General features: G+C 42.0%; 1 protein-coding gene across 1 annotated transcript in view; it reads left to right on the top strand.

Annotated features, from left to right (window-relative positions):
- The window catches only part of Ttc29 (tetratricopeptide repeat domain 29), a 211,576-nt gene that overhangs the window by 141,045 nt on the left and 48,601 nt on the right, over positions 1–21,930 (top strand). Inside the window, 1 exon segment of the mRNA NM_001013890.1 lies at positions 512–740. Coding sequence (NP_001013912.1) covers positions 512–740 — 229 coding nt within the window.

The raw sequence follows: 21,930 nt of genomic DNA, 5'->3' as shown, positions 1-21,930 counted from the left end.
TTGTTTCGGTCCTATATTATGATCATATGTTTTAAATGTAGATTCTCCCATGTTCTCAGCTAAACAATGCAGGTGCATTTAGGAAAGCTAAAAGGTGACCAGAAGCAATAGAGACATGCATGTGGTCATCAGTTCCTGTGACTGGCTTCACATCAAACACCCTCGTGCTACAAGTGAAAACAGAAGACAGACATATATTTCACTGGATAAACACAGTGACAGAATCAGTAAGATTCTGTTGAAATCAGTGGCAATCAGTTCACTTTTCCTGCTACTTCCTCCTGCCTCTGCCTTTCCTGTGTTTCAGCTGTCCATCAGCTTTCTGACTGAATTAATTACAAGATCCGGCCCATCGAGTGGCCACTGCTCACAGAAGGCAGCCTTTTCTGATGAAAAGCCAGCCTCCCAGCTCATCCTCCTCAAAAATGGGTGTGCCGAGGCAAGGTGACGTAATCTGTGAAGTGGGTAAGGTAAGAAATAACAAAGGTGACTTTATTCTCTTTCTCGCTAGGGGCAATACAACAAGGCTTCCGATTACTTCCAACAAGCTTTCAGCACCGCCATGGAGGTCACGAAAACGACGCTCATGGATGAAACCAAAGTCCACTATGGGATAGCCAGAGCCCACCAGATGATGCTGACGATGAACGGTTACATCGAATCTGCTGACATGAACAGCCTCAACTGCCTGCTGTCCTGGAAGGAGACTAGAACTCAAGTCGAATATGACCCCATTCTGGGTAAGGTTTCTGTTTCCAGAAACACTTTAGATTTTGTGTCATTCTTAGTGGCTAAGGCCTTTATCGGGTTTATTCACATGTTGGTGACTTGAACTTGCTTGGTAATTTTGTCTTTGTTCACTCATTACTACTTGGAAGTTGGTCATACTCTCATGTCCTATTGTGCTGGCAACGTTTAAGAGACGCATAAAATTGTGGACGTGGTCGGCCCTACCAACCAATCTGTCTCGGGTAATTCCCAGCAATCTTAGAGGCCACACTATGCACCAGACAGTTGTGAGGAATAATTTAAAGCAAGAAATAAGGCATGTGCAATCAACTTATGGTTTTTAATAATATCCAGTCATACAGCATACAGATGAGAGCATCTAGACTGAGGCACTAGTGTATATGATCTACTCTACTGATAGTACTTAATATTGTTTTTATTATCTTGACTTTGGATATTTGGGAAATATATTACAGCAGTGTCTCTTTCTACTACTTTGTCTTGGGAATAATTAAATTATTTTTATTATAAACAAACAGGGTGTGTGTAGGAGTCAGCTTGGAAAGTTAGCATCATTAGACCTGAGGGATGAAACTCAGGTCCTCGGAGGGGCCAACACCTTTACCCACTGAGCCATCTTGCCCACCCTGAATATGAAACTTAAACCATTGAAAAGGGGAAAGGTTTTTTTCTGTGCTTGTCTCGCCATAGAATAAAACAGTGAATTACTAAGATGTAGTAAATTACCTGCATCTTAGATTTTGATGTCTTCTACCTGGGATATCAGGAACTAATTCTGGGAAATGTTCCCAGTTAGCTGGTAAAGGTTCAGTCTGCAGAGGGTAAGTTGAGCAGCTCAGGATCTCAGGTTTGTCTTGAATAAACTCTCACCATCCTGATGATACTGTGAAAAAATTCTCCGGGTAGGGGATGGATGAGGGGAGCCATCCTCTGATAACATCCAGGTCTGTCTGTCAACTCCTTCTTTTCTGCTTTTGAAAACCCTTCTGCTTTTGCTCATCCATACCTCTTAAATGTGTAGCTCTTTAGGTTTTCTGAGAGGTTATATTTTCTTTAGAAGATTCAGGAGCAGAAGCAAATCATGCATTCCCCAGTGTGGTTCAGATACTAAGTCTCTGCATGGTCTGCATGGTGGGGGGTGTAGCCTTCCTCGGAGTGCTGTAGAAATCCAATCCATCTGTGCTTCATCTCACATGATTCAGAGCTCCATGCAGGGATGAGCTACATCCCAGCGGAAGCGAGAAGTCACCACCGTTGTTCCCACACTTATAAACAAGCACTGGGTTCCCATCCCACAGACACATTTCATAGTGTCAAGCTTCTCTGCTTGGATATAAAACTGATAGGAAATTATTAAACAGCCCTTTTGCATATGTGTGCTTTTAGGTCAAAGTACATTAAAATCCGGCTTAAAGTGCTTTGAGAATATTCTTCTTTTTCACTCTGCTTAAAACTCCTCACTAGCTCTTTACTGGGTTCTGATTAAAGGTCCTTTGACCTTTCTGAAGCCAGTCCATTCCCCTATACAGACTCCACCCTACACACACCCCACCCCCACCCCTACACACACCGCACCATTCACATACCCTACCCCTACACACACTCCGTCCCTACACACACCCCACCCTACACACTCATTACACTTCATTTTGTACCATGATCTTTTTTCAAAATTAATTGCTCAGTTAGCTTGGGTCTCTCAAACACACATTCCAAATTCTTGATACTTTCTGGAAAAGATATATGATATTTGACACCTACACAGTCCCAAGTAAATATTTGAATCAAATAGAATTCAAGATGAGTCGTTAAGCCTGCCCACAAGCTGGTTTGTACTAAGCACTTTTTAAACGTGTTCAGTGCTTCCTTGGGAAGCCTATGACTCCACACTATTTAGATTTCCGTTCCGATTGCCACATGAATGAAGGATGGTGCTCCTCAAACATGATGTTGACAAAATGAAAAAGTACAAAAATATTATTTGGAAACCTGAGCAGCTTTTAAGTTTTCAACTTTTGCCTTCCTTGTAGGAAGAGGCATCTTTAATCTTGCTATTGAAGGTTCCACATATTCAGAGAAAAAAAAAGATCAAAGACCTGAAAGATACATTATGAAAGCTGTGCAGTTAGTGGCACCTTGGAGACTTCCATCCTCCAAACAAATCATTAGCTCAAAGAACTGCCAATATTCTTTTAAGCAGAGAACATGACCCCCTAAGGGAATTGAGCATGAGAACCCAAGGTGCGAGGATGACACACGTTGGTGACTCACCAGCAACCACTGTCATCTCATGCCTGGCCAACAGAACACGGCCGGCAAGAACAGACTCTTGGAATACAAGGAGATGATCAGCATGATTTGATACTGCTTGCCCTCCCCTTTCTACGTTAAGAATCTCCCAAATTTAACAATTGAGAGGGTAAAAAAATAAACTTTATTACACTTCAGTGAAATTATTCAATCCTGAGGCAACTCTAATTATTTGGTTCTGGGAGGCTCAAAGGCCTACAAAGTTCTACTGAATTCTCCAGAGTATTCTTTCCTTCCCATACCTGTGATATCGCTAAGATATCAGTCAGATAAATGTTTGTTTTAGTGGGGAAAGGTGATTCATGTTGTAATCACAGACACTGAAATGTAGAAACCAAAGCTTTCCATATCCGGCTTCCCCACAGTGTCAGGCCTGGCATGAAGCTGGAGCTGTTTAAATGCCAATGCTATAAACCTTCCAGTCTCCATTTGCACCCAGAACTAAGGCTGTGCCACAGCCCTCCGGGGTCAAATCCTGCCTGGAGAGAGCTGGTGTCTCAGGAGTGCTCTCACTCATAAGCCCACAGGTGAGACCCCACTTTCCCTCCACTAACTGTCCAAAGAAGGACCCACCAGAGGTACACAGGGAACAGGAACCACAGAACATTCTAGAACAGGACCTTTCCAGTCTCCATCTGCGCCCAAAGCTAAGACTGTCCCACAGCCCTCAGGACCCAAAACCTGCCCAGAAAAAGCTGGTATCCAAGGAGTCCTCTCACTCCTAAGATCACAGGCTCACAGGCCCAAGGGACCTTGGAGGGACAAGCTCCAGCCAGAGAAAGAAAGACCAACTAACATCAGAAATAACCAGAGAAACAAGCCCAAGAACCTAAGCAGCAGAAACCAAGACTACTTGGCATGATCAGAACCCAGTTCTCCAAACACAGCAAGGACAGGATACCCACAACACACCAGAAAAATCAAGAGTTGGACTAAAAATCACATCTCATGATGATGATAGAAAACTTTAAGAAGGAAAAAATAACTCACTTTAAAAAAATACAGGGGAACACAGGTAAACAAGTAGAAGCCCAAAGAGGAAACTCAAAAATCCCTTAAACAGTTACAGAAAAACATAAACAGCAGGTAAAGGAATTGAACAAAAGCCATCCAGAATCTAAAAATGGAAATAGAAATAAGAAAGAAATCACAAAGAAAGACAACCCTGGAGATAGAAAATCTAGGAAAGAAATCAGAAGTCATAGATGTATCACAAACAGAATACAAGAGATAGAAGAGAGAATCTCAGGGGCAGAAGATGCCATAGAAAACATTAACACAATAGTCAAAGAAAATGAAAAATGCAAAAAGATAATACCCAAAATATCCAAGAAATCCAGAAAACAATGAGAAGACAAAACCTAAGGGTAATGGGTATAGAAGAGAGTGAAGATTCCCAACTTAAAGGACCAGTAAATATCTTCAACAAAATGATAGAAGAAAATGTTCCTTACCTACAGAAAGAGATACCCATGAACATACGAGAAGCCTACAGAACTCCAAATAGATTGGACCAGAAAAGAAACTCCTCCCATCACATAATAGTCAAAACACCAAATGCACAAAACAAAGAAAGAATATTAGAAGCAGTAATGAAAAAAGGTCAAGTAACAGATAAAGGCAGACCTATTAGAATTACACCAGACTTCTCAACAGAGACTCTGAAAGCTGGAAGATCCTGGACAGATGTCATACAGACCCTAAGAGAACACAAATGCCAGCCCAGGTTACTATATCCAGCAAAACTCTCAATAGTCTTAGATGGAGAAACCAAGATATTCCATGACAAAACCAAATTTACACAATATCTTTTCACAAATCCAGCCCTACGAAGAATAATAGATGGAAAACTCCAACACAAGGAAGTAAACTATCCCCTAGAAAAAGCAAGAAATTAATCTTCTTTCAACAAACCCAAAAAAAGATAGCCATACAAAGATAATTCCACCTCTAACAACAATATAACAGGAAACAACAATCACTGTTCCTTAATATCTCTTAACATTAGTGGACTCAACTCCCCAATAAAAAGACATAGATGAAATATCAACCAGCCAGACCCCACCAGAGCTCCCAAGAACTAAACCACCAATCAATGAGTACACATGGAGGGACCCATGGCTCCAGCTGCATATGTAGCAAAGGAACTCATGTCCAGCATCAATAGGAGGCAAAGCCCTTGGTCCTGTGAAGGCTTGTTTCCCCAATGTAGGAGAATGCCAGGGCGTTGAGGTGGGAGTAGGTGGGTGAGAGGGGGTGCACTCTCATAGAAGCAGGGGGATGAAGTATGAGAAAGGGGGGAAAGGGAATAACATTTGAAATGCAAATACTTAAAATATCCAAGAAAAATAAAATTTAAAAAAAAGACATAGGGGCTGGAGAGATAGCTCAGTGGTTAAGAGCACTGTCTACTCTTCCAGAGGTCCTGAGTTCAAATCCCAGCAACCACATGGTGGCTCACAACCATCTGTATTGAGATCTGATGCCTGCCCTCTTCTGGTGTGGTGGTGGTGAAGAGAGCAACATACATAAAATAAATGAATAAATGAATAAAGTCTTTTAAAAAATTAAAAAGACATAGACTAACAGGATGCATAAACAGGACTGAGCATTTTTCTGCATATAAGAAATGTACTTCAGTCACAAAGAAAGACACTACCTCAGAGTAAAAGGCTGGAAAAAATTTTTCCAAGCAAATGGTCCCAAGAAACAAGCTGGAGTAGCCATTCTAATATTGAATAAAATCTGTTTTCAACCAAAAGTTATTAAAAAAATAAAAAGAAAAGGAAGGACACTTCATACTCCTCAAAGGAAAACTCTACCAAGATGAACTCTCAATTCTGAACATCTGTGCTCCAAATGCAAAGGCACCCAAATGCATGCATCACACATAATAATAATGGGAGACTCAAGACTCCACTGTCATCAATGGACGACACGTCCTGGAAAGAGAAACTAAACAGAAACACAGTGAAACTAACAGAAGTTATGAACCAAATGCACTTAACAGATATCTATAGAACATTTCGTCCTAAAACAAAAGAATATACATTCTTCTCAGCACCTCATGGTACCTTGTCCAAAATGGACCATATTGTGACGATATTGGTCACAAAACAAACCTCAACAGATAGAAGACTGAAATGATCGCATGCATCCTATCAGGTCACCGTGGACTAAGGCTGGTCTTCAATAACAACCGAACGACAGAAAACCCCATACACATGGAAGCAACACTCTACTCAGTGATAACTCGATCAGGGAAGAAATAAGGAAATCAAAGACTTTTTAGAACGTAATAAGAATGAAGACACAACAGACCCAAACTTATGGGATACAATGAAAGCAGTCCTAAGAGGAAAACCCATAGCTTTGAGTGCCCCCAAAAAGAAACTGAAGAGAGCATACACAAGCAGCTTGACAACACATCTGAAAGCTCTAGAACAAAAAGAGACAAATACACCCAAGAGGAGTAGGTGACAGGAAATAATCAAACTCAGAGCTGAAATCAATCGAGAGGAAACAAAGTGAGCAATACAAAGAATCAACAAAAACAGGAGTTGGTGCTTTGAGAAAATCAACAAGATAGATAAAACCTTAGCCACACTAACCACAGGGCAGAGAGAGACAGTGTCCAAATTAACAAAATTAATTAGAAATAAAAAGGGATACATAACAACAGAAACTGAGAAAATTCAAAAAAATTATCAGATCCCACTACAAAAGCCTAACCTCAACAAAATTGGAAAACCTGGAGGAAATGGACAATTTTCTAGACAGATACCAAGTACCTGAGTTAAATCAGGATCAGATAAATCATCTAAACAGTGCCATAACCCCTAAAGAAATAGAAGCAGTTGTTACAAGTCTCCCAACAAACAAAAAAAGCCCAGGAGTAGATGGGTTTAGTGCAGAATTCTATCAGACCTTCCAAGAAGACCTAATACCAATACTCTTCAAACTATTCCACAAAATAGAAACAGAAGGAATACTACCAAATTCATTCTATGAAGCCACAATTATGCTTATATCTAAACCACACAAGGACACAACAAAGAAAGAGAACTTCAGACCAATTTCCCTTATGATTATCAATGCCAAAATACTCAATAAGATTCTCACAAACTGAATCCAAGAACACATCAAAATGATCATCCATCATGATCAAGCAGGCTTCATCCCAGGGATGCAGGGATGGTTCAATATACGGAAATCCATCAATGTAATCTACTATATTAAAAAAAAAACTCGGGGTTGAGGATTTAGCTCCGTGGTAGAGCGCTTGCTTAGCAAGCGCAAGGCCCTGGGTTCAGTCCCCAGCTCTGGAAAAAAAAAGGAAAAGAAAAAAAACTCAAGGAAAAAACCACATGATCATCTCATTAGATGCTGAGAAAGCATTTGACAAAATTCAACACCCCTTCATGATAAAAGTCTTAAAAAGTTCAGAAATTCAAGGTCCATACCTAAACTTGGTAAAAGCCACATACAGCAAACCAGTAGCCAACATCAAACTAAATGGAGAGAAACTTGAAGCAATCCCACTGAAATCAGGGACTAGAAAAGGCTTCCCGCTTTCTCCCTCCTTATTCAATATAGTACTCAAAGTCCTAGCCAGAACAATCAGACAACAAAAAGAGGTCAAAGGGATACAAATTGGAAAGGAAGAAGTCAAAATATCACTATTTGCAGATAATATGATAGTGTACTTAAATGGCCTCAAAAGTTATACCAGAGAACTCCTAAACCTGATAAACAACTTCAGCAAAGTGGCTGGATATAAAATTAACTCAAATAAATCAGTAGCCTTCCTCTACTCAAAGGATATACAGGCTGAGAAAGAAATTAGGGAAATGACATCCTTCACAGTAGTCATAAATAAATACCTTGATGTGACTCTAACTACGCAAATGAATGATCTGTATGACAAAAACTTCAAGTCTCTAAAGAAAGAAATCTAAGAAGATCTCAGAAGATGGAAAGATCTCCCATGCTCATCGATTGGCAGGATTAATATAGTAAAAATGGCCATCTTGCTGAAAGCAATCTACAGATTCAATGCAATCCTCATCAAAATTCCAATAAATGTATTTGGAATAACAACAAAAACAAACAAACAAACAAACAAAAAACAGGATAGCGAAAACTATTCTCACAATAAAAAGCTTTTGGGGGAAATCACCATCCCTGACCTCAAGCTGTATTGCAGAGCAATAGTGATTTTAAAAAAAAAAAAATGTATGGTATTGGTACAGAGGCAGGCAGGTAGATCAGTGGAATAGAATTAAAGATCCAGAAATTAACCCACACAACTACAACTATGGTCATTTAATCTTGGACAAAGGAGCTAAAACCATCCAGTGGGAAAAAAGATAGCATTTTCAACAAATGGTGCTGGTTCAACTGGAGGTCAGCATGCAGAAGAATGCAGATCAACCCTTTCTTATCTCCTTCTACAAAGCTCAAGTCCAAGTGGATCAAGAACCTCCACATCAAACCAGATACACTGAAACTAACAGAAGAGAAAGTGGAGAAGAACTCCAAACACATAGGCACAGGGGAAAATTTCCTGAACAAAACACCAATGGCTTATGCTCTAAGATCAAGAATCGACAAATGGGATCTCATAAAACTGCAAAGCTTCTGTAAGGCAAAGGACACTGTGGTTAGGACAAAACGGCAACCAACAGATTGGGAAAAGATCTTTACCAATCCTACAACAGATAGAGGCCTTATATCCAAAATATACAAAGAACTCAAGAAGTTAGACCGCAGGGAAACAAATAACCCTATTAAAAAATGGGGTTCAGAGCTAAACAAAGAATTCACAGCTGAGGAATGCCGAATGGCTGAGAAACACCTAAAGAAATGTTCAACATCTTTAGTCATAAGGGAAATGCAAATCAAAACAACCCTGAGATTTCACCTCACACCAGTGCGATTGGCTAAGATCAAAAACTCAGGTGACAGCAGATGCTGGCGAGGATGTGGAGAAAGAGGAACACTCCTCCATTGTTGGTGGGGTTGCAGACTGGTACAACCATTCTGGAAATCAGTCTGGAGGTTCCTCAGAAAATTGGACATTGAACTGCCTGAGGATCCAGCTATACCTCTCTTGGGCATATACCCAAAAGATGCCTCAACATATAAAATGAGACACGTGTTCCACTATGTTCATCGCAGCCTTATTTATAATAGCCAGAAAATGGAAAGAACCCAGATGCCCTTCAACAGAGGAATGGATACAGAAAATGTGGTACATCTACACAATGGAATATTACTCAGCTATCAAAAACAACGAGTTTATGAAATTCGTAGGCAAATGGTTGGAACTGGAAAATATCATCCTGAGTGAGCTAACCCAATCACAGAAAGACATACATGGTATGCACTCATTGATAAGTGGCTATTAGCCCAAATGCTTGAATTACCCTAGATCCCTAGAACAAACGAAACTCAAGACGGATGATCAAAATGTGAATGCTTCACTCCTTCTTTAAATGAGGAAAAAGAATACCCTTGGCAGGGAAGGGAGAGGCAAAGATTAAAACAGAGACTGAAGGAACACCCATTCAGAGCCTGCCCCACATGTGGCCCATACATATACAGCCACCCAATTAGACAAGATGGATGAAGCAAAGAAGTGAAGACCGACAGGAGCCGGATGTAGATCGCTCCTGAGAGACACAGCCAGAATACAGCAAATACAGAGGCGAATGCCAGCAGCAAACCACTGAACTGAGACTAGGTCCCCTATTGAAGGAATCAGAGAAAGAACTGGAAGAGCTTGAAGGGGCTCGAGACCCCAAAAGTACAACAATGCCAAGCAACCAGAGCTTCCAGAGACTAAGCCACTACCTAAAGACTATACATGGACTGACCCTGGACTCTGACCCCATAGGTAGCAATGAATATCCTAGTAAGAGCACCAGTGGAAGGGGAAGCCCTGGGTCCTGCTAAGACTGAACCCCCAGTGAACTAGTCTATGGGGGGAGGGTTGGGAGGGGAACACCCATAAGGAAGGGGAGGGGGGAGGGGGATGTTTGCCCGGAAACCGGGAAAGGGAATAACACTCGAAATGTATATAAGAAATACTCAAGTTAATAAAAAAAAAAAAGGAAAAAAAAGAAAAAAAAAAAAGAACTGAAGAAGTTAGACTCCAGAGAACCAAATATCTATTAAAAAATTAGGTACGGGGGCTGGGGATTTAGCTCAGTGGTAGAGCACTTACCTAGGAAGCGCAAGGCCCTGGGTTCGGTCGCCAGCTCCGAAAAAAAGAACCAAAAAAAAAAAAAAAATTAGGTACGGGGTTTAACAAAGAATTCACAACTGAGGAATATTGAATGGCCAAGAAGCACCTAAAGAAATGTTCAACATCCTTAGTCATCAGGGAAATGCAAATCAAAACAACCCTGAGATTCCACCTCACACCAGTTTGGCTAAAATCAAGAACTCAGGTGACAGCAGATGTGGCGAGGATATGGAAAAAGAGGAACACTTCTCCATTGTTGGTGGAATTGTGAGCTTGTACAACCACTGTGGAAATCAGTCTGGTGGTTCCTCAGAAAATTGGACATAGCATTACTTGAGGACCCAGCTGTACCACTCCTGGGCATATACCCAAAAGATGCTCCAACATAAAACAAAGACACGTGCTCCACTATGTTCATAGCAGCCTTATTTATAACAGTCAGAACTGGAAAGAACCCAGAGGTCCTTCAACAGAGGAATGGATATAAAAAATATGGTACATTTACACAATGGAGTACTACTCAGCTATCAAAAACAATGACTACATGAAATTCTTAGGCAAATGGATGGAACTAGAAAATATCATCCTGAGTGAGGTAACCCAGTCACAAAGAACACACATGATATTCCCTCACTGATAAGTGGATATTAGGCCAAAACTCGGAATACCCAAGAAACAATTCACAAACCATATGAAGCTCAAGAAGAAGGAAAACCAAAATGTGGATGCTTCTGTCCTTCGTAGAAGGGGGAACAAAATACTCACGGGAGGAAATACAGGACAAAGGGTGGAGCAGGCACCCATATTCAGCCATCATACTCAGACACTTTTATATGCCAAGAAGTGCATGCTGATGCATATGAGGAAGCTTGCAGCTAACCATTGGACTGAACACAGGCACCCTAATTGGGGGGAAGGGGGGAGAGAAAGGACTGAAGGAGCTGAAGGGCTTTGTAATCGCACAGGAAGAACAATATCAACCTACCAAACATCCCTGAGCTCCCAGGTACTAAACCACCAACTGAAGAGTACACATGGAGGGACCCATGGCTCCAGCAGCATCTGTAGCAGAGCATGGCATGGTCTGGCATCAATAGGTCGAGAGGCCCTTGGTCCTGTGAAGGCTCATTTCCCCAGTGTAGGGGAGTGCCAGGGTGTTGAGGTGGGAATGGGCGGGAAGGAGTGGGAATATCTTCATAGAAGCAGGGGAGGGTAATGGGAGGGGGAAAGTGGATAACATTTGAAAAATCAATACATAAAATATACACTAATAAATGCCCAGGCTGTGAGCTACATCAGTGACGAGAATTGTATCAGTAAGAGGGTTTCCATGCACCTTCTCATTGAGGCCAAACATAAGTTACATGAGAGAAATAATCCTGAGCACCAAAGTACATGAGCACACCAGCTAGTTGGAACACAAGCACACTGAATCTTCCATGTGATGTCATGTCAAGGTTTACATGGATGAAAAGGCCATCTTGGTTTTGTAACTCATGCAATTTTCTTTACGAAAAACAAGCAATGCCGTGCTTTGGTCTCTTGGCTCTCGCTTCACGTTGGCCTCACCTTGCACCCAGAGTTTGGTATCAAGTCATTTTCTACTCTAAATGTTGTTTGCATTTCTCATTCCTGAACTTTCCTCACCCTTTTAAGCCATACGAAAAGGTCACATTCATAACAAAGCCTTCATATTCTACTTGGATTGCATCCTTTTTCTATAGCTTATTACCCATAATTATGAAGAGATAATCATGGAATTATCTAGCAGGCTAACAAACTGGGTTATAAAGAAATCTTTCAATTTGTTCTTTGACAACTGTATACATGCATACTCTGGTTGTCCTCACCCCTCCCTTCTTTGAATTCCTGCCTTGTCCCCACATCTCCCCTTCTGTGTCGTTTGTTTTATGAGACACCGAGTTTAACCGGGGCTGTCTCTGTGATGATGGGTTTTGAACTAACCCCTGGAGTCAGTGGACTTATCAGTGGTTAACTAACTGCAAAGGATGTCTTCCCCTCCTCCAGAGTCCATCAGTAACCAACAGTTCTGGAAGGAGAGGTTGGACCTCCCCAAGCCTGACAGGCTGATTGCACACAGCCAGAGCTCCTATGAAATCGTGATTATGCTGTTGGTATCGTGCCAGAGGCTAGCATTTCACAGCGCTTCCTTATTGCATGTTCTTACGATCTTTCTGCACCCTCTTCTGCCATGTTTCCTAAACCTTTGAGGGAGTGGTATATCTTGTTCAGGGCTAAGTACTCAACCGTCACCTATTCTCAGCACTGTGAGCAGACAGGCTGCTACATCATTCAGTACAAAGAGAAGCATCTTGTGTATGGTATAAACAAATACTTAGAAGGCAATTTGGTGCTATGACAAATAGATTGTCATAATCAACCCCACTAGGCTGAAGGTCTCATTAACCATGAATGTGGTAGCATTTGCATTATCAAGCAAGGATTCCCCCACCAGGGGCAAGCCTCATATCTACTCAACAACCATTTAGTTACCCCTGTAACAGCCGTACTGATGTTGCTTCAATCCATATACCTTGTGTGACAAGATGATATTGTGCTTTATAGGATTCACAGCTGGGTGAAACTGCTGATGCCCTTCCTCCCAAAGCAGCCTGCATAGCATCTTTTGGCACCACGAGAGTTGGTGAGCAGCAGGGAAGCTTCCAGTTCGTTCTAGCTTAACCTGTCTTGTAGTCAAAGAGTATGGGACCTTTAGCAATGGGGTCTTGTCATCTAGTTCTGGTGAGCAAGTAGGAGTGGAGGGCTTTGCTGTGAGGTGATCTTTTGATTTCCCTTACTCATAAGATACCCTGCACCTGGTCCTGGGATTTTAATAACCCATGGCTTTTAGGAGAAAATGGATAGGATCCTGATCTCCACTCCCTACATAGGTGTCCATAGCCCCCTCTGACTCCAGAAGCCTTAGGATCTTTTTCAATGGCTTCCAAGACTTGGGGCAGTCATCTCTGTGTAGGACAGTTTGCAAAGTGTGAGTTTATAGTCCATGCCTGTAATATTTTACTCTCAGTTGTAATTACAACAAGCAAGCTTCATGAGAAAAATGGGATAAAAGCATTAAAATCCATCCGAAGAAGAAAACCAGGAATGCACTCCTTCCGTTCGCCTTCCTTAAATTAATCCTATGAATCTGGTTCTTGTGAGCTTTAGAAAAAGCTTTTCAGTGCCTTCTGTGACTTAAACAAAACAAGCATAATCCCCAAGTGGGGAATGTCTGGAAGAAAGAGAAGCCAAGACTTAATTGTAAGCAAATTCTAAAGGGAAAAGGAAGAGTTTGAGTGTGAATTTTCAGTTTCTTCATTCAAACACTCATCCCCAGCCTTTGTCCATTACCTACAACACAAGTTAACAAGTTACATCCTAAAGAATAAAGTATTTCTTCAGAAGTGAAAACGCACTTCACTGGGAAATACTAGTGTGACTGCCCCTCCCTTGGGTTGAGAGGTGGGGGTTTTGTTGGGTTTTTTTTTCCCCCACTATGAGGATCTCCTCTATTGCTGCCTTGGTTCAATAAAAGAGAATTCTTGATTTTTACGACAAAAACTATCGCTCTTTCAGATTCCACTCACGGAGCTTGGTAGCTGCTGGTGTGACCAGGCTTAGCATTCCAAAGCACTCAGTGCACCTCTCCTGTGCTCTGGTTTGGTTTGGTTCTGGGTGTTGCTGCTGTTTTTGGTAATTTTTTTTAATTTATTTAATACTTAATAATAATTCTTTGGTTTCCGGGCAAACATCCCCCTTCCCCCTCCCCTTCCTTATGGGTGTTCCCCTCCCAACCCTCCCCCCATTGCCGCCCTCCCCCCAACAGTCTAGTTCACTGGGGGTTCAGTCTTAGCAGGACCCAGGGCTTCCCCTTCCACTGGTGCTCTTACTAGGATATTCATTGCTACCTATGAGGTCAGAGTCCAGGGTCAGTCCATGTATAGTCTTTAGTTAGTGGCTTAGTCCCTGGAGGCTCTGGTTGCTTGGCATTGTTGTACCTATGGGGTCACGAGCCCCTTCAAGCTCTTCCAGTTCTTTCTCTGATTCCTTCAACGGGGGTCCTATTCTCAGTTCAGTGGTTTGCTGCTGGCATTCGCCTCTGTATTTGCTGTATTCTGGCTGTGTCTCTCAGGAGCGATCTACATCCGACTCCTGTCGGTCTGCACTTCTTTGCTTCATCCATCTTGTCTAATTGGGTGGCTGTATATGTATGGGCCACATGTGGGGCAGGCTCTGAATGGGTGTTCCTTCAGTCTCTGTTTTAATCTTTGCCTCTCTCTTCCCTGCCAAGGGTATTCTTGTTCCCCTTTTAGAGAAGGAGTGAAGCATTCACATTTTGATCATCTGTCTTGAGTTTCATTTGTTCTAGGCATCTAGGGTAATTCAAGCATTTGGGCTAAAAGCCACTTATCAGTGAGTGCATACCATGTATGTCTTTCTGTGATTGGGTTAGCTCACTCAGGATGATATTTTCCAGTTACAACCATTTGCCTACGAATTTCATAAAGCCGTTGTTTTTGATAGCTGAGTAATATTCCATTGTGTAGATGTACCACATTTTCTGTATCCATTCCTCTGTTGAAGGGCATCTGGGTTCTTTCCAGCTTCTGGCTATTATAAATAAGGCTGCGATGAACATAGTGGAGCACGTGTCTTTTTTATATGTTGGGGCATCTTTTGGGAAATGCCCAAGAGAGGTATAGCTGGATCCTCAGGCAGTTCAATGTCCAATTTTCTGAGGAACCTCCAGACTGATTTCCAGAATGGTTGTACCAGTTTGCAATCCCACCAACAATGGAGGAGTGTTCCTCTTTCTCCGCATCCTCTCCAGCATCTGCTGTCACCTGAGTTTTTGATCTTAGCCATTCTCACTGGTGTGAGGTGAAATCTCAGGGTTGTTTTGATTTGCATTTCCCTTATGACTAAAGATGTTGAACATTTCTTTAGGTGTTTCTCAGCCATTCGGCATTCCTCAGCTGTGAATTCTTTGTTTAGCTCTGAACCCCATTTTTTAATAGGGTTATTTGTCTCCCTGCAGTCTAACTTCTTGAGTTCTTTGTATATTTTGGATATAAGGCCTCTATCTGTTGTAGGATTGGTAAAGATCTTTTCCCAATCTGTTGGTTGCCGTGTTTTTGGTAATTTGAGAACCTTATGTGGACCGTCTTTGGGTGGTTTCAACCATACAAAACCAGGGTTAATACCAGAACAGGAAGTGTGCATTTGACTGTTACCTGTCCTACTTGTTCCACTGCTGGAGAAATGTTAGTCTCCGCTGTCTAGCTCTGTCCCTGGACTTGTGGCCATACGTCTGACATCCTATGAATGTAGCTAAATCCTTCTACCACTGGCAGAGTTTGGGAACATGGTACAGGTCACCCACTTTGGTGAAGCTCTGTTGGGATAATTCTGTTACTGTGTCATTTCAGAATTTTTTCTGGAAAACAGAAGTAAAGCACCATTGCTCCTTGGCTTCTAATTCTTCCCAAACTTTCCCCATCTGGGAATTCACCTTTAGAATTATAACCTAATTCTAGAATTTACTCTTCTTTAAATTTCCTTTATCTAAATAACTAAAATATATCTAAATATCTAAAAAAATCGTATATTTTTTAACTTAGCTTTTAAATTTTTTTACAGTATTTTTATTTTTAAATCATAATATAACATCCATCCCCCTTGGGCATGAATTTTTTTTTATTTTTTGACGACTATAATAACATCATTTCCCCTTCACTTTCCTCCCTCCAAAGCCTCCCACATACCCCTCCTTGCTCTCTTCCAAATTGTGGCCTCTTTTTTCATTAACTGTTATTATGTGTACATGTGCATGTGCGTGTGCGTGTGCGTGTGTGTGTGTGTGTGTGTGTGTGTGTGTGTGTGTGTGTGTTCCTATATTCATACATATAGCCTATCCAGTCTGTATGATGTTGTTTGTGTTTTCCAGGCTGGCCATTTGGCATGCTCTTTCCCAGCAGGACTATTTTATCTGTCAGACAGGAGTGAATGCTCTTTAACTTGGACTCTGGCATGATTGCTAGAAAACAAGATGATGTCTTTAATGGCAGTTTCTCTTTTAGCAATTTCTTACAGCACTTAAGAAATGACACTGACTTGAATATCAATCCATGGTCTTACATCTACCTTCTCATGGATGATGGCAGCCTCCTGAGGCTGAGCACAATGTAAACCATAAAGGAAACACCGGTCCCGAATATAATAAGACAAAATGCATGTATATCCCTTCCTTTATCCCCAGTCCATCCTGGACAGAGTCAGTGCTGCTGAAACGCATCTTGCAGTCACTATGGACATACCTGGACTTGAACGCACCTTCTTCCTGAACCCTCAGAAGTACTGTGGTACCATGTGCCACTGGCAGGTCCTCCAATGATGTTAGGATTGGCCAGCAAGAATGCTCCCTGGAAACACAGATGTCCACGAGGCCAGATTAGCTACCATTCATCTAAATGAATTTACAGACCCGCCACTCATTCACTGCCACCCAAGGCTTCAGAGTCCATTTTACTTGGAAATTTTTGTGATGAAACATGAACTTAGTATATTCCTTGGTAATTTGATTGGCAGGACGCCGAGAAAAACATTACAAGCACTGCTTTTTAATAATTGATAATTACTTACATGGATCCACTAAGTTTAGGCACACAATTATATGACTAATTATGTTGAAAATCCAAGAGGATGGTTAAATAGATGACCGTGCCCTGAGGCCTTTCCTATTGTTTCTGCTGTCTCATTTAACCATGCCAATGTTATTAAGTATTCCTGGCTAAAAATCTTCAAGCTCAAGCAAGTGTAATTTCATAGATAATTATGCATAATCTTGTCACTTTGTATATCCGACACAGAATTTTTTTTAAAACTTTTACTTTCTACTGAGTAGCCTTCTCAGTAAAATGTAATTCATTAAAGATAAGATTATCGGCAAGGTTTCCCGTTGACTCTTTTGCAAACCTATTTGAAGAAAGAAAAACAAAATAAAATAAATGCTATCTATAGAAATTAAATATACTTCTGAATGGAAACCTGCATTCATGAATAAATCAAAGTGAAGAGATAACTCAACAATTACATAGAATTATAATCACACTTAGGGGAGCCTAGGTCTGCATAAATATGTATACAGACTTAATAACCGGGATCTAAGAGAGTGACTCCCAAACAAAACTGTAGGTAGCAAATCTTTCAGGTTTGCAGTATCAAATCCAAGATTATATAACAGTAAGGAATCCACAGGAAAATGTTTTTAACGGTGTATATATTTTGGTGGGTTAGTTTATTGTCATGGGAAATGCTAAGGAAGTTTTACAGCACAGAGCCCCACCTGGCGCCATGTCTCACAGGACTGGGGTCTTGATAGCCCCACATCACTCAGGTCCCTGGCTCCTGACACAAAGTGTAGTGTGCACAAAGCAGACAGGTGGATCTTGACTGGGAAGAGTCCTGCTACCTGTCAGGTAAGGTAGGAAAGTGAGTCTCTTTCCAACACATGCAGTGAGCATATCTCCATACCTCCTACCCAAGTGCATAAAGTCAGCGGGGGCGGAGGAGAGATCAGTGGTGCAGGGGACTGCTCTAGATAGAAACTTCCAAGAAGTCCCCCAAAGCAGACATGGGAAAGGAAAAACCAAGCTCTTCTGGGAAGGTCATATCCAGGGAAGACTAGGCTAGGCTAGCTCATGGATCAGCAAGATGACCAATATGACTGGAGCAAGTCCAGAGAGGAATGGACGGGGGCGGGGGAAGAAGTGGGGGAGGAGAACGGAACAGGAAAGAGTGAGGAGAAGGAGAGAGGAGCGAAGAGGAAGAGAGGGAGAGAATGGAGGAGGAAGGAGGACGGAGTGAGTGGAAGGAAAGGGGCAAGGGAAGAGAGGAAGCAAAGGGGGAAGAAGGTGAAGGTCTATGAGAAGGAAGAGAGGAGAGGGAGAGAGAGAGGAAGGAGGGGAGAGAGGGGGAAAGGGAGGGAGTTGGGGCATTTGGTCAATCGTTCTTGTAAACCGCAGTGAATGTTATGAATTTTGTAATAAATGTTAGAGAAAATATCCAGAGGTGGGAGGCCACCACACTGGTTGACTTTTCAAACAGACTGGTTGCACTGCTCTGTGGAAGAGCAGCTTTGACTAGAACAAGGAACTGAACCAAACCTTGGACAAACGAAGCACATTGTATGCTACCTGTAAAGCAGTCTGCATTCTTCTGTTGTGTAGTTCCCCTTCAGGTCTTCTCGTTTCAAGAAGGAGAGTCCTATCGATGAAAAAACAAACAAACAAACAAGCAAACAAGTAAACAGCATCAAAGTCAAAAATGTCCCTGGGTGAGCCAGGACAATCTGTGGCATTTTAAGATGACCTGTGAAAACTTAAACTTCACGTTAGCCCTGGGCAGTTTCTCAAGGTTGAATGCAAGGGTCATTTGTACCAAGGTTATAGGACTGGCATACAGTTACTATGAGTGTTCTGGGGCCCTGGGAATTAACAGATACAGACTTCTAATGGTGAGATATAACAGCCTGCTTTTCTGCTCCTCTCTGTTCAAGCTTGATTCTTGTATATGAGAACTGTTCTTAAGTTTCTTTAATATCTTAGCTGATCACACAGTTAAATTTTCCTCATGACAATACGCCACTTCACTAAAATATATAAACCCATGTACTAGTTATTTGAACAAGGTTTTCTCGTCTCCAGACTCATTCCCTCTGTTAAATGTATACAGCTCATTGGATCTTTCCCTTAGAAGGATAGCATCCCTTAGCAGATTGGTTCTACAGGAAGTGACTGCAGTTCACAGGTGGGATGTAGCAAGCCCCCCCAGGTCAGTGCCTTTGTTCTCACACGTGCTGCCTTAGGTGCTCAAGCATCTCATCTGTTTTCCACTCAGAGCCAATCTGATTGTGGTGTGGGGTTCCCGGAACACTTGCCACCTCCAGATCCAATCCGGAGTCCATACTTGCCGCACGTCCCAATTTACCTAACATGATCGGCTTTTCTCTACACAGTTTTGTCCCCCTCAGAAGCTGCTCTGCTCATGTTGACTGTGGCTAAATATGATCGGTTTGCCATGCCACACTTCTGCGTGTTACCACGTGCAGTAGTCTGGCCAGCCACTGGTTTTCCCTGTGCTCTATCCCCCACTGTACCAGCGGGGTTTTCTTGTCTTGACAGCTAGTCTCTTTAAATGCACTCACCACACCACAGGTTCCATGGTTCCTTTGGGAATGATTTTTATACAGGAGAATCATCCCCTGTTAGTAGTAAAATGAAACACAGGAAGCCCCACAGAGGAGCTACATCAGAGCCAGAGAGATGGCTCAGTGTTAACATTAAGGTGCTTGTTACCAAGTCTGACTTCCTGGGTTCAATCCCTGGAACCAGTAGATTGAAAGAAAACTCCTGGGAGTTGTCCTCTGATCTCCACATGTGTGCTGTGGCACTCATGCAAACACACACTCGTGGATGCGCATGAATGCGCGTGAATGCGTGTGTGTGTGTGCACCTGTACACACTATATGCTAAATAAATATAAAAAATAAAATAAAACAACATCATATATCACGAGCTTACAAAAGAAGATTCCAGTCCCACTCATTGGATGTTTGTAAAGAGTGGGGTTTAATCCCTCATGTTATAAAGTCATTCTGTAAAATGTCCAATTTTATATTTGCTTTACCTGTGGCTGGAATAATACTGTATATGTCCTCTCCCCATAGCGAGATCACTGTAGCAAAACCTTGGCCAAAGCAAAATATATGTATGTGAAAAGAAGCATTTCCTTTCAGTTCAGCTTTGAACCACAAAGGGGCCAGATTTCTCGTGTTTTCCAGGGGCAACATGGGATTAAGGTGGACTGTATTTCAGGAGGCCTTGCGTTGACTCACTCCCCTGCATCGTCCCGCTAATGACTCGTAGGTACTGAATCCTCAGGTCTCTCAGGTGGGTTCAGTCGATCAGTTTCAGCAGGATGATGAAAAGGTTGAGATAAAATAAACTGACAGTTGCTACTCATCGTAGGCTGCAAGCTGCACCCAGGCAGCTGAGACCCTGGAAGCCCTCTTTCTTAGACAAAGGCTTCCACCGCAATGAGCAATGAACTCAAAAAAAAAGGAGAAAAAACAATCCAGAACCGAGGGCCAATTGGCAGCTGGTGACCGGCAGGAGGAGGGGACCAAGAAAACACAGCAACTGTTGGCTAATTAGAAGCCATTCCCACCTACTTAATACCAACCCATTAAGCAGGAAACACTCTCCTCTCTCCCCTGCTACACATGACATTATACTCCGATGAGCGCCCCGCCGGCTGCCTCTGTGCCCACAGATGAACGCACTGCCAGTTTAAGAATGCGGTAATTGATTTGGGACAGGGGAACCGCAGGTTTCACGCCCCATTTTCAGAAGATACTAATGTGGCCTTGGCAAGGCTGAGATAAAGCAGTCAGACCTGGAAACTGACAGCTGTCAAAAATCGACAAACACAGGAGAAAACCTCAGCATATGGGACTTACTTGAGCCTAAGCAAACAAATGTGTAGACCAGTTTCCCCAGTTTAGTGAGTATGACTCGAATATTCGCCTTAAATATTTTAACTAGTGATAGGCTATCTCTAAATACACACACACTATTTTTAAGACAATGTGGAAATTATAATATGTGAGTATTCAGCTATCTCACATAATTTTTTGAGCAGTATTTTGAGTAAAATTCTTTTAGTCCCATTTTTAAGTTTTTGGGGAATAATCTCAAAGAACTGGACTGCTGTATCAGATACAGTAAGACACTGTTCACATGCAGGGATCTTCACATTGTTTTAAAGTTCTGCATTCTGGCTAGTTAAGCTTGGAGATGCTCAAACTCATGCCGTATCCTAGGTCTTTATTGGCAAACACAGTACCTGTCTTGTGTTAGTATGAAATTCCCAGGTTTTTTATTTTCTATTTTTGCCTTACAAAGGACAGTCTTCTGAGTTTACATGTTGGCGTCTACATTTTATGCAGATTTTTCAGATAATTGATTTGCACTCATCTCTACTATTCCAGGAAATAGCTCATAGAACTGGTCAAAGGTCTCCAGGTATTAGAATAAGCCATAGAAGTCAGAGGACATTTTTCTCTGATGATAAATCAATGACCAGAAGAGTTGGGGAGCCTACAGAATCTCAGATGCTCAAGACTGGACTCCTTGTGGGACAGTTGCTATTGTGGGAACCGGAGAGCTCAGGGGACCCCCCCAGCAGTAAGAACTGGACAGCTCAGGGGACCACAGGCAGTGGGAACATTTTGAACTGAAGCTAGTCAGAGGAGCAGAACATGGTGCTATTCTTACATCCGTGTCTGTAAAGGCGGACATAAGCAGCCATAGTTTTCAGATTTGTGTGTGTGTGTGTACATACGTAGATGTCAGTCTTGAGTGTGACAGTGGTTTTTGTTTTTCTCTTTTTGTTTATTTGTTTGGTTTAGTTTAGAGACAGATTCTCACTGGGATCTAGGGCTTGTTAATGAACCCCAGACACTGTCCCATATCTGCCTCCCCAGCACTGTACTTACAAGTGCATGACAGCATGCCCAACCTTTCCCATGAGTATTGTAG

Source organism: Rattus norvegicus, chromosome 19 (genome assembly GCF_021556685.1).
Source record: "Rattus norvegicus strain SHRSP/BbbUtx chromosome 19, alternate assembly SHRSP_T2T, whole genome shotgun sequence".
Lineage (NCBI taxonomy): Eukaryota > Metazoa > Chordata > Mammalia > Rodentia > Muridae > Rattus > Rattus norvegicus.
Note: the sequence above shows the minus strand (reverse complement) of the source record. Positions and strands in the feature narration are given on the sequence as shown.